Source organism: Gossypium hirsutum, chromosome A10, assembly GCF_007990345.1.
Source record: "Gossypium hirsutum isolate 1008001.06 chromosome A10, Gossypium_hirsutum_v2.1, whole genome shotgun sequence".
NCBI lineage: Eukaryota > Viridiplantae > Streptophyta > Magnoliopsida > Malvales > Malvaceae > Gossypium > Gossypium hirsutum.
This window is the reverse complement of record NC_053433.1, coordinates 14903892-14918167: the sequence shown is the minus strand read 5'-3', so window position 1 is coordinate 14918167 and position 14276 is coordinate 14903892. Positions and strand designations below refer to the sequence as shown.

Sequence of the window (14276 nt, the reverse complement as noted above, 5' to 3'; positions counted from 1 at the left end):
AATCACATCAACTAGTCCCATATCTTTTATGTCAAATCTTAAATTTAATATGTCTTTGGCATGTTTTACCATTTCATTGTTACTTCCAACAATGAGTATCTCGTCAACATATAAGCATAAGATTATTTATCCAACGTCAGTAGTTTTGACATACACACATTTGTCACACTCATTAATCTTAAAGTCATTTATCATCATAACATTATCGAACTTTTCATGTCATTTCTTTGGTGCTTACTTAAGCCCATAAAAAGACTTTACCAATTTACAAACTTTCCTTTATTATCCTGGAACTACATTACCCTCAGGTTATTCCATATAAATTTCTTCATCAAGATTTCCATTTAGGAAAGCTATTTTAACATCCATTTGATGTACTTCTAAATTTCGCAAGACAACCGCAAGTATCATCCTTATCGAAGTTATCCTGGATACTGGAGAAAAAGTATCAAAGTAGTCAAGAATTCCTTTTGTCTATAACATTTTATAACTAATCTGGCCTTGTACTTGTAAATTGTTCCATCTGCTTTCATTTTTCGTTTGAAAATCCACTTAGAATTTAATGGTTTAATTCCCAGAAGAAGATCCACTAATTCCCATGTATGATTTTGTATGATGGATTCAATTTCACTTTTAATAGTATTTTTCCATAAAATGATTTCAGATGACTGTATAGAATTATTATATGTTTAAGGTTTGGCCTCTACCATAAAGGTTAGAAAATCTGATCCAAAATATTTTTCCACCCTTGCTCGTTTACTCCTTATTGGTTCTATTTCAATTTCAACCTTTTGTTGATCATCTTGACTATTTTCATCTATAACCTCTGAAATTATTTTCGTTAATCTTGAAACAATTTCCTTAGTTTTACAAGGGAAGATGTTTTCTTTGATTTCAATGTTGTATTCTTGTAAATTTCAAGATTTTTTTATTTATACACAAGAAATCGAAATAGATAACGTAATATTTTGAAAAACAATTATTGTTTTGGAAAAGAAAACCATTTTCTACTCCTACAGTTATAAAATAGTATATAAAATTCCAAATTTAGAACCAGAAATTAAAAGAGGCCTTGTTACAAGCCAGATAAAATATAAGTACTTGTAAATAGATAACTTAAAAGAAAATCGGAAATAATAGCAGTTGTGTCCCTCGCAGCACCAATCCTCCTAATGCTGGAGATTACCTGCACAGTTAATAAACGGGGTGAGTTTATGAAAAATCAGTGTGTAATCCCCTCCTAAACTAAAACAATTAGTAAACAGTAACAAAATGTGTGTGGGCCAAAGCCCAGTACAATTCCACTTGGGTCTCAGCCTTCATCAGAATCAATTGGGTCTAGCCCATTCTCAAAATCAGTAACAGTTGGGCCTAGCCCATTAACAGAATCAGGTGGGCCTAAGCTCAGTACAGAATCAGTATCAGATGCAGATATGCAGACAAATTCCTAGCCCAGTCCAACCAACACACCATGTGGGGATAAAATCGACCCACCCAGCCAACACACCAAGCGTAGCACCGGTTGCAGCACTAAGTCAACAGGACGGCTCAATGCCGTAGACAGGATGGCTAAAGGCCGTAAATATCGCAGCAACGCTGCCAGTTAACAGAACGGCTATAAGCCATAAGTATCACAGAAAGGCTAAAGCCTTATGCAGAACGGCTTAGGCCGTACACTTCCTCCGTCCATAATAACCCAACCCCATGCAATATGTCATGTCATAAATATTACGTGCATGCAAATTCATACTCAGTACAATCATATATGTAAACCATAGGCACATCAGTCATACAGAACATAACGGCATAATCGTCATTCTACCATACAAGGGTATTACGGTCATTTTGCACTACAAGGGTATTTCGATGATTTTACAAATCGGGGTCTTCACGACCCAACAGAAGGTCCACTGTCGCCTCAAGTGACTTAAGTAACCTAAATAGACATAACGATACAAATGGGCCTAAGGCCCATTACTTGGCCCAAATGGGCCCACACCCTCGTGTGACCCATTTGGCCCAAATTTAGATATGGCTATGTGACCTATAAAGCCCAATCCAATAATTATCACAAGTTGCAGATTCAATCCGTGTGGGGCCTACGAGCCCATTGGGCCCACACGGCCCAACGTGGCCCAGAACTACCTAAGTCGAGTGCGCGACACGACAAGTCTATCTACATCCCACTTAACAATGAAGTTTACACAAGTGGCCCCACGGGCCTATCGAGGCCCAAAATAGCCCCAGCACACAAGAACTCTCGTGGCGGCTTCTACAGTCTATCGCCCATGATTTGTGGGCTCGGTTCGCCCCTCGTGCGTTCGCACACTCGTGAGGCCTTGAATACCGAGGTTTCAGTTTTTCGGCTTTTTTCGACTTCCAACAAAGAATGGCGTGAATACACACTTGTTTATGAGAACGCTTCGAAGTCTACGATCACCAATAAGCCAGCTTCTCACCAATTCCAATGTTAGCTTCCTAATGAGGGATTACTTTCAACCATTAGGTTGGAAAATTCCTTATTTTTATATAACCACTTCAACCACAGAGTTCCAATCCAACTCCACCTTCTACACAACTCAAACAGCAAAATAAATACCCCATTGCGCATCCCAATACTTGAACCATAGACCTCACAGTTACACAACATACCACATTGCCACTACACCACAAGGCTCTTTGTGTCACCATTTTAGCCTCAATTTTATAAGGTCTATAGGCCAAATTCTAAGTTCCTTTAAAAGAAAAACCAAAATAAATTGCAAGAGCCAAGACTTGAACCCAGGCTCCCTTACAACCTTAATGACGCCACAACCACTAGACCATATGCTTCCTTGTGTCATTTATTTACCACAATAATTTAAAAGGCCTTCATCTAAGCACCAAGGGTTTTATTCACTTAAAGCCAAAATTTTTGCTAAAGCCTACGTTTGAACCCAAGATTTCTCCAACACTTCTCAGAGCCATTAACCACCGAAGCAGACATTAAATTGTGTCATTTCCCTACATAATTAAATACTTATATTCAACCTCTTTACGGACCCATACTCAAGGTGCAATACTTCTAGTCGCAAATTCGGGGCATTATACGATAATTCATTTTAATTTATTAGTTTCATTTACCTTATAGCAGTTTATTCTATGCATATGACAATTCCATTTTTCATAATTTCCCTAAAGTTTTATCCAATTTAGTCTTTAAAATTGAAACTATCATATCTTTCACATTTAAGCCTCGTTTTTCAATCCAATTTCAATCACATCCTTCTACAGCTCTCTAATATCTATAATTACATAAATTTTTTGTCAATTTCAAAATATTTACAATTTAGTCTCTATACTCAAAACTAACAACTTTTACTTTACAAATTAGTCATTAATCATATCTAAACTTACTATCAAACTATTTAACACCAAAAGCTTCAAAATCATCAATAGCAATATTTCAAAACTTTAACAATTTCACAATTTAATCATTAGACTAGCTAAATCGAACTACAACAATCTTTAAAATATAAAATTTATAAAAAATGGACTTTGAAAGCACTTACATGAAAAGGCAGAACCTTAAGCTTCCAAAAACGACTTCTTTCTTCTTCTTTTTTATGAACAAACGGTGAGGAAAAGAAAAATAGTTGAATATGTGTTTATTTTTTTATGTTTTTGTTATAAAATAAAGAGAGATGTAGAGAAAAAATAACAAAGAAAATATGAAAGCAATAGAGAATATACTTTATTGATCAAATGGATGATTACAGTGCTTCATCAGAGTCTCTATTTATAGGCATAAGAAGTATAAAAGAAGTAGAGATCTAATTCTAATAACTATTAGAATTTAAAGTACACCAAAACTTTATCTTGATCATGATGGACATCCAGTTAATAAGATATTCATAACACTCTCCTTTGGATGTCCATTGGTAGATAATGTGCCTCGTTAAAACCTTATTAGGAAAAACCCTATGGGATGAAAACCTAATAAAGTAAAAATAGTACACAATCTATAATAAGCATACTATGCTGCCTCATTAAAAACCTTACCAGGAAAACCTAATGGGACAAAACCTCGGCTAAGGGAAAAAGAGTACAACGCATATTTACTCCCCTCATGAAAACATCACATACTTTCTCATATTCTACGTATTCAATCTTGAATACTAGTTTTTCAAATGACTATTGGAATGTATTGCTAAGCATTTATATTACCATTCTTTTAAAAGTCATGAGTGAGGGAAATTTAGGGGAATATATTTTGATCTCTTTAGGAGATTTAACAATAATCATAACAAAATTTAATCATGATTCTTTTATAAAAACACAAATAAGTATTTTGAATCATTTTATAATCCTTCTTCAACTACTATTCACTAAGTCAAATTTATCACATATGTTTAAATTATTTCAATTCATATAAATGAACAATTTCTCGAGAATTTCAATATGCTTCTAGCATCCTAAATCCTTTAAGGATTTTAATATAAACTTTACTATATAGTGATTCATAAAAGGTTGTAACGACAACCATTAGACATAAGTTAAATCTTTTATAAATTGTCAAAATAATATGTCTAAAGGTTATTGCATCCATCACAAAAGAATATTATATCTTTTCATAATCAATACTAGTACTTAGTGCAAACATTTATATTTTTATTCTGCTTTTGCAAAACTACTTCATTTGCACCCTCACTGACTTTATACATTTAGATATTTAGACTACTGTCTAAAATACTCCACGAATTTAATTGTACTTGAGTTGCGTCTTTCTATTTTGATCAATTTATTCCATATCTATATTTCTCAATAGATTTATTCAAGATCCTCCTTTTATTTTACTATTTCAATAATAATATTAGATGTAAAATCATTATTGACCACTTTTATTATTCGGTTCCACATTTTCTAGAATTGACATAACTTATCGTTGTCTCTTATTTTCATTATTTTAAAATCCAGTTTCAGGTACCTGAATCTCTTCTAGATTTTTACTTATTAGTTATGTCTTAAGTATCTTCTGGAGCACTCATCTTTACTATATGACAATCTAGAAGATTTTTCATCTTTGGAACCAATCAATCTATTATTTATTCTAACTGATTGTCCTACTAGGACTTTGATTCAAATTAAAATATTATATGGTATATAACACTTGGTTATTCTCATTAATTTTGTAAATAGATCTGATAGTTAACTTGTAATGAGTTATTATTGTTGAACTTCTGGTTCAAATTACTCTCCCCCTAACTCATTACAAGTTATTATTTCTCTCCCCCTAATGTCGGAAAAATTATCGAATCAAAACTAAAATCACAAATAATATCATAATTGAATCTCCAATGCATTCAAAACATCTAATAATACAAAGAAACTTGTAATTAATATATATTCTCAAATTTCTTTGAGGATTCACTCATCTTTGTGCTTTATGGTGGAGCAATTGGAACATATACGCACATACAAAAATTCAAAGATGAGAAATATTTAGCTATTGATCAAAAACCTATTGTAATGGGGAGTATTTATAACTTATTGGATTGATGCATATAACACGTAAATCAACATAATCTTATGTTGAAATAGGAAGTTTAGTTCTCATAAGTAATGGTTTAGACATTAATCAGAGGTGTTTAATCAATAATTTCTCTAAACCATTATGCGCAAACTTTTACAAATGTTTTCAAACTCAACCAATAAAAGATTGAGATATAAATCATCAGTATTAGCAAGATGAATTGTCTTAATTGCATGATCTAAAATTAATTATTTAAACAAGTAATCTTACAAACGACGGGTTGCAAGTTGATAACACATATGTGATTATTTCGTAGATGCATCTACCAAAATCATATAATATTAAAATCATCTACAAGGTGGATGAATGGACCTGTATTTATTTTAGAAATGCAAGACATTAAATCTCAACTTTAGCTATTAAGTTTCTAAGAATCAATTTTCATTGAGAACAAACAACAAATGAGAATGTTTTTAAATTAAAGAATCTTCTGGTTCTTTAATGAATATCCATATAAATTCTCAATTAATTTTCAAATCATATATGATCCAGGATGGTCTAACTGGTCACATCAAATAGTAAATGCATTTGTATCAGTAAACTTTTAGTTTACTTTAACACGTGTTTCAATTATAGTAAATTGTAACAAATTAATAATTTTACTATCATTCATTTTACTTTTACTTTTACTTTGTATCCACATATAAGTGCTATTGTGACATTTATTACTAGAAATATCTAAATCAATGTAAAGTCTATAATGCCACTAAGTCAATAGGTACATATAATTTTCAAACAATTATATGTAATATTCGCTTCAAGGAATATGCCAAAAGCTTCGAATATCTAAAAAAAAAGTGCAACTTCAGGTGCATCCAACCATAACGAGCTTTAAATAGAATTATCATATTTTATTGCTCATAAATAGATCTTTCACAATCAAATATTTCACTTTCAACCCCTTAATAGGGATGATGATAAAAGAAGATAACAAAGATTATAAAATAAATAAAAATTAATAATCCAATCCTCTTTTTTCATCCTTTTAAAATAGATATTTATAGCAATAATGATTCATATGAAATATAATATTTTCCTCATTCCCAATCTCAAAATAAGATCCATTATAAATTTCTTTTAAAACCAATGGATTAACCATTACAAAATATTAATATATTACCTCTTCTAGAGCTTTCGACTATTAACCATTACAAAATATTAATATATTAGCTCTTCTAGAGCTTTCGACTAATTTTGTACTATCAAATATTGAAATAATATTTGTTTGTTTTAGTACCAAATAAGATAAATATTTTCTATCTATAATGATAGAATTTATTACTACATTCTCACATCTTTCCTCAAAGAATATTAACAGCAACAAAATATTTGGGCATATGCCGCATGTGGCTAATAATCTTTCATATCACATTAATAACATAAGTTATCTTTACCTTTTGAGGAGTTATCTTGAGAACTCTCATTGTTCTCTTATTTATTACTATATTCCCACTTTTAGTAGTCCATGATTATATCTTTTATTCCCTTTATGTTTACTTTCACTTCAAGGAATGCAACAAATCTAGTAGGACAGACTTATAAACATCCCAATAGATTCTTTATTTCATAATCACCATCGCAAACATACGTGAGATTGAAAATCAAAATCTATATATTCATGTTGTCATGATTAGTCTCCAAGTATAATAAATATGATATAATAAATAAAATATAGTAAAATATACCTGAAGATTTTTAACATCATCATCATCACTTTGACTACTATCATGAGCACTATTACAAGTAGTAAAACAACTTTGTTTTCGTAATAACATTTATAATTTAATAGTAAAAATCATTTAATAAATAATCAAAATTTTCATGTATGATGCTTGAAAATTATCCGATACATATTTTACCAAATTTCAATACTACATATATGTTATAAAATCTTATCTTGCTCTAATAAAATATTTATAAGTTCAATTTAAAAGATATCATATAATCATTCAACATTAATAAGTTAATAAAAATAAATAGATCCTATCAATTTTCCCTTTAATCAACAATGGTAGGTTAATAACACTTTTCACCATAGTTTTAATAAAATTTCAAGAATTTAATAATCAAAACATCTAAATGTTATGCATAATATAAATTAATTAAAAAAACTTCAAAAAGAATGATTTACCAAAAAAAAAAAGAAAACATACCATATTAATTGCAAACATATCTAATTAGCAATTATGTCTTTTACATAAAAAAAATTTAACCGAGAGAGGCAAAAATTAAATACCACCAGAATGTGAAATTTATGTCAAATAAAAATTAATAGTAGTCATACCTTAATTGAAAAAGAAAATATGATCGAAATATAAAAGTTTCTTACCAAATCTATACTTTACCCATTCTTGTACAATAAATCAAAGATCGAGAATAAGAACCAAAATCCATTCTGAGGTTGAATCTTTCAACATCCCAAAGATGAATTTGTAAGGGTGAAAGTTTAATGTGAAAAAGAATTTGATTTGTGGGATGGCTTCGAAAGATTTAAAAAAAAATAGAGAACCATCGTGCTGATAACATGTTATAAAATAAAGAGAGATGAAGAAAATAAAAAACAAAGAAAATATGAAAGTAATAGAGAAAGTACTTTATTGATCAAAAGGATAATTACAATGTTTCATCAGAGTCTCTATTTATAGGCATAAGAAGTATAAAAGAAGTAGAGATCTAATTCTAATAACTACTAGAATTTAAAGTACACCAAAACTTTATCTTGATCATGATGGAAATCCACTTAATAATATATTCATAATAATTTTATTATATTTTACTTAATTTTTAACTTAATTTAACATATGTTTTAATTAGGAAACAAGCACTCACCGTCCACCATATATAAATAAGGTCTATTTTCCACATAAACCCTCAAATAATTATAATTTGAGCCTTTTTAACTAATAAAAATTAACAACGATTAACTTTTACGATTTCTTTTACTATTTAATTATTATACCTTAATTATTAGTCGTTTAATAAATTTATCGAACAAAAATCAATATAACTAAATTCGTAACTACTAATAAATAATATTTACTAACTCGATTATCGGAGAACTGGATTCCGAAACCACCGTTTCTAGCACCATTGAAAAATGGGTTATTACATTCCTGCGCGAATCTTAGCAATCACTTGTTCTGATTTTACATATTGATCGTTTTGAACTAAAAGAAAACTTTTTGGTGAAATAGTCACCTTATGTATAATATCTTCACTCTCAATAATTACATACAAGTTCAGATAACATAGAAAAGCAGGATGCCCGTGACGTGTGCGTGTAGGATGAACCAAATCCTCATTGAATTTAATTTTTCCATTAAAAGGGGCTCGTACAGACTTTGAATGATCAAACTCGAGCTTAGTCTATTTTTGAAACAGACCTTTTTTTTGTTGTTGTCTATGCCTATTTTTTAATCTAATATTTTTTTTAAACCCGAATTCGAATAAGCATTTGAACTTAGGCAAATAGAACAATTCTTTAATAGGTGGATAACTAGATCTTTTGTCTAATATTTTTATAATGATATTAAGAACACTATTGTTAGTGAAGTATCCAAAATTTAGTTCCGAAAAACTCTCAAAAACTGAACAAATGTGGATAGAATATAGACTGTTTTGTTGTTAACAATGTATCATTCCATCTTATTAAAACATATTAAATGTAAATAAATATATTTTCAATGAGATAATATAATTTGATTTATTAAATACTTATAAAAATGAATTTGTATATAAGATGGATATTTTTTTTTCAGAAACTAGTAACTTTTTTAATAATAATGTAATTTTTTAAGTAGTTTCTCTAGCATAAAAGTAGATAGTTGTTATAAATTTATTTCATTAAAAAGTAGTGAGCGTATACTGTATTTTTAAAGAAAGATGGAGATTCAAACTTCAGATAGAATTCATACTATCAATTAGTTATAGTATCTAAAGACACAATATTTAAAAACTTTTCCTTTCTTTTTTATTGAAAAAGAAAATGTGAATTCTCAGTTACAAAAGTTAAAATTCAAGACAAATAATTGAAACCATTAACTATTGATTGTAAAATTATGGACTATTCTTCTTCACTTGTCCTTTTCTAATGGTATAAGAAAATAAAATTAGATACATAATTAATTAGTATTGATTTTTTTCAATAAAAGAAAAACTTTGAGTTCCAAGTATATTCTAATAATATTACAGCAATTATTAGTGTATGTAAACCCAGCATAAGTTGAGAGTAAAACGGTCACTGAGAGTTCAAAATTAAATAAAATTTATTTTAAAAGTTTTCATAAAGATATTAACATCATTTAGTAAACCCGGCTTGCTTAGGCTAGGCTTTGGATAGAAGTTTGCTTGATCTAGATTGAATTATTGTTTTAGTAATAATAATATTTTTTTATTTAAATCAAAATATATAAATATTAATATTAATATAAATTAAATATTTTATTGTCGTAAAAACAATAAATATGAATTATTCAAATCAACTGGAGCTATTTCCAATCTTTATCAATTTCGAAATTGAACAATTTGGTTCCTCTCAAAAAAAATTAGAGCTATTTAATCTTATCAATTTAAAAAATGAACAAATAAGAACAATTAATCATAATGTTAATGTTTTCTATCAATTATATCAATTTTTAATTGGTATAATAGTAAATTTAACCTTTGATGTTTAATATCTTCTGTAAATGTTAACAGAATGTGTATATTTTGCAAGTTAAATTTATTAAATCAAAACAAAGTTGATAGAATATGTAAATGTTGCAAGCTAAATTTGTTATTATATCAAAAAAATGTGTACAATTGTTAAAAAATGTTAACATTCTGATTAATTATCATTAATTGCTCGCTTTCAAAATTGATAAGGATCAAATTGCTCTATTTTTTAGAGGGAACAAAAAAATTATTTTACCAAGATTTTCAAAAGCAACTTATATCTCACTTCTTTTTTTTTTTTTTTTTGAGAAAATATCTCGCTAAAATCATAAACCTTATAATTAGGGTGAGTATATATAACATGTATGTTTTGAAACGCTCAGGAACAAACCGTAGAGAAGCAAGGCGATAACGCCACCTTTCCTTCATGCAGTAGGACGTGAACAAACTTGAAAACACCTCCAATTACACAAACTACAAAGCTACATCAAATGCCGATAACACTTCCTCTTTTTATTGATTTACATTTACCAAATATAAGCAATGAACAAATCTAGAAGATGCTTCACATTATCTCTTCACTTCATCGTTCTCTCGCATCAGATCCTATGGGTAGTTGGTGAAACTGTGCAGAACCAGATCAAAAATGAAGACAAACCTTCTTTCTTCCAGGTTGTTTCAAACACCTTTTCTTTGTTGAAGAAATCTCATAAAAATTCTTTGGAAAAAATCAAAACCATTGTCCATGATTTCCGCTTGCAGTTTACTTCATCTAAGCCAGAGTACGATTCCATGAAATTTGTACATTTGTTGAAAGTGATGGGATTTATTTTATGAATGTCAATAAATCATTAACATGTTTTGTTCCATATCTTTGACAGTGAAGAAGCAATGAAGGCAAACTTTGAAACAAATAAAGAAAAAGTTCAAGAAACTGAGAAATCTACAGAAAAAACTCTGCAAAATACTGCTGAGAAGGTTGAAGACAAAAAAGAATCCCGTGATGAACTTTAAACAAAACCCATAAATCGTATCAGTATACTAATTTATTGTGTTATTTGTAAGTCAGCTTTTCTGTTATAATTATATCATCTTTTAAGTTACTAATATGCATTCGTTCTCCATCCCTGATGTACTTTTCTACTAGCCTAGGTTTATGGCTGAACCTTACAATATTTTAATGTTATTTTAATTCATTGAAATAATTGCTTTTACATCCATTTTCAATCAAATTTTAAAACCAGCTTTTTTTTATGTAAACAAAGGGAAGACCATCTGTTAAAACCTTCCTCAAACTTATTAAGGAAATCTTTTGCAGTGGATACTGGAAAGAATAGCTTAGTGAACTTGAACCTGAAGCAATTAGTTCATGCAGATACCTATCAAAGGTGACATCCAACAGATCTGGAAACTGAATCCCAGGATCTCCAATCTCACCAAAAAAAAAAAAAGCATGGTGAACTTGCTTGAGCTAAGCATAATTGAACTTTTTCACTAGCAGATAGCAATCATTGACAGCATTATGCATAAAACACGGATTAATAATGCTGTGCACCACAAGAAACTCAGATACAATGACATAAGATAAATGGCAAAACAGAATAGCATAACTCAGCTCCGAAGAGGCAGCACAATATAGAAAATAAGATTGAAATTGACTGCTAAGAATCACCCAAAATACTATTGCAAAGAAAAAACTTCCATTCCGACAATCACCCATAATATTCAACATAAAATTGCCTGCGTAGGATCACTACTTTGAGGCCAAGTACTGGGACCGAGATAGCAGTCACTGTAATTAAAGCACTATATTCTACATATATTGATGTTCAAAATCTTAGAGGAAAATGCACTAAGAATTTGAAGCAGAAAGTCTAAGGCATTCACTCTGACACCTTCGAAGGCAAATGTCATTCCAGTTGGGTACCTGATGTTGGTTGACGCAAACAGTACGAGCACAAGCATCGGAGCATGCATCGAGCTCAGACACACCACAGACAGTTACACAAGTGTCACGAATTGGATCTTTTGAAAATGCCCCAACCTTTTTCAGCATTCTCTTTGAAGTGCAGACTCTCTCACAGACAAAAACATCATCTGCAGTCTTCTCCCTTCCTCTGGCACTCTTAATTTTCTGATCTTCGGCATGCCTTTTCTTCATTCTAAAAGCTTGCCCTGCGATAACTGCAGGGATGGCAGCCCCAAGAAGGGACCACCAAACTTCTACCATCACAAATTGCAGTAAGCAACTCCTTTCTTCTTTCCCTTGTCCTCTTCTGCGATGGAAGAGGAAAATACAGCACTTTAACTTCTTATATATATTCATTTCTTGACTGAACATATATAGCAGTTAAATTTAAGAGGCATTTAACTTCACTTTTAACAGATAATTAAAAATTCTACTGCAAGGGCTATCAAATCTAAAATTACAAAAGAATCACCGAGTGGAAAAGAAAAAAAAGATTTTAAAGGTAGACAATGACAATACTTGGATATCTGCAGTTAGAAAGTTGGATTTTACACTGCCTACCATTGGAAGTTACAGTACATCTACCATTCAATACTTTGAAAGATTGCATATAATACAACATCGCATTACTATAAGAAGCACTTCAGATAAGTGCCACTTGCATTATGTTGTCTGAGAACATCAGAGATATGAAATAAGGAGAGAACCTATGCAATGCTGCTGCTAATGGCTTTAGAACATATACATTTTACATCCCAATATCAACCATTTTTAGCATGTTTCACTTCATATTTCTAACATAAAGCAAGCCACTCATCTAGTATGGAAAGATTTCAAACTAAAACGAAAACATATCCAGACAAGGCCCATTACTGCATTTATCATAGCCAACAGCAATAGAAAGCCTTACAATCCCTTGTATATATGTATAAATATTATCACATAACAATCAAATAGATAATTCCAATTTTAGTAAACTGCAAAGCACATTCTTATTTTAGTGAACGAAAAACTACAGCTTTCTCAAACAATCACATAAACAAATTCCCAATTAAATCTCTTCCTCTGCATTTATAAAAAAAAAAAAAACACTCTTTCAGAGTGAGCAAAATCCCAAAACTTTTTAGTTTTAAAACCCAATCTATTTTTAACAATATTTAGCAAAATTCCATTTTATTAAAAGAACAAAAGCATCAAATAATGCAGTAACTTAAACCCATTCTGAAGGCATAGTAAAAGCACAGAGAGATTAAAAGCCCGAAAATTTGTTAAACCCATAAAATTTGTACAAATAGGCAAAAGAACAGAAAAAAAAACAGAAATCCAGATGACGACTTACAGGCCAAATTACAAAGAATAGATACTCGACGCTTCCGCTAATCCTAGAGATTTGATTCCTATAAGAAAAAGATACAACTTGAAAGGAAAAAAAAAATTCAGGGTTTCGGAGGAAGTGAAAGGACGAGGGACTGACCTTTGGAGCAGGGTTTTTAGGGGAAATCAGCAAAGAGAGTGAACTGTTTATGTGAGGCTAATTTTATTTAAGTTTTTTTTTAATTATATGATTATCAAGTCAAATCTTTTATTTTAAAATATAATTTCAATACATCAATTTTAAAATTAAAAAATGAAAAATGGAGAAATTAAAATTTCTTAAAATTAAAATACATAGCTTAAATTTTAAATTTATAAAGAGTATAGGGAGTTATATCATATTTTAACCATTTATAAATTATAGTAAATTACACCACAATTTACCCAAATATTGCCCATTTTCTTCTTTTGGTCACCCGACTATCAATTTGTTTAATTTGGTCACCCAACTATTACCTCTTTTCTTTTTTGGATTACTTAACTATCAAATTTTTTAATTTGGTCACCTAACTAATTGAGATTGTTTTTTTTTATCCATTTCTATTAACACTACAGCAAAATAGGTTTTTAGCGGTGCCGCAAAAAAAATTTGTGGTGTTTTGATAAGCATCACAAAAAACGCCGCTAAATTTTGCAGCGTTTATGTAGAAAAACGCTGCTCCCACAAACACCACTAAAGAACATGAACTTTAATGGCTCTTTCCCTAA

General features: G+C 30.1%; 2 protein-coding genes across 3 annotated transcripts; one reads left to right on the top strand and one right to left on the bottom strand.

Annotated features, from left to right (window-relative positions):
- The first annotated feature begins 10620 nt into the window (after window positions 1-10620).
- On the top strand, window positions 10621-11439 carry LOC107896123 (uncharacterized). The gene is made up of 2 exons (XM_016821256.2): window positions 10621-11007; window positions 11107-11439. The coding sequence occupies exons 1-2, from the start codon at window positions 10769-10771 to the stop codon at window positions 11237-11239; spliced, it is 372 nt and encodes a 123-aa protein (XP_016676745.1). The 5' UTR covers window positions 10621-10768; the 3' UTR covers window positions 11240-11439.
- Window positions 11440-11906: 467 nt separating this feature from the next.
- Window positions 11907-13928, bottom strand: LOC107897504 (uncharacterized protein At5g64816). 2 transcript variants are annotated; one of them, XM_041078780.1, is made up of 3 exons: window positions 13669-13747; window positions 13534-13591; window positions 11907-12501 (listed from the first exon to the last, which is right to left on the bottom strand). In XM_041078780.1, exon 3 carries the CDS (start codon window positions 12453-12455, stop codon window positions 12078-12080), a length of 378 nt encoding a protein of 125 aa, XP_040934714.1. In that variant the 5' UTR covers window positions 12456-12501; window positions 13534-13591; window positions 13669-13747; the 3' UTR covers window positions 11907-12077. The 2 variants fall into 2 exon arrangements, with proteins under 2 accessions (XP_040934714.1, XP_040934715.1); XM_041078781.1 differs by lacking the exon at window positions 13534-13591 and having other exon boundaries at window positions 13669-13928.
- Window positions 13929-14276: the final 348 nt, after the last annotated feature.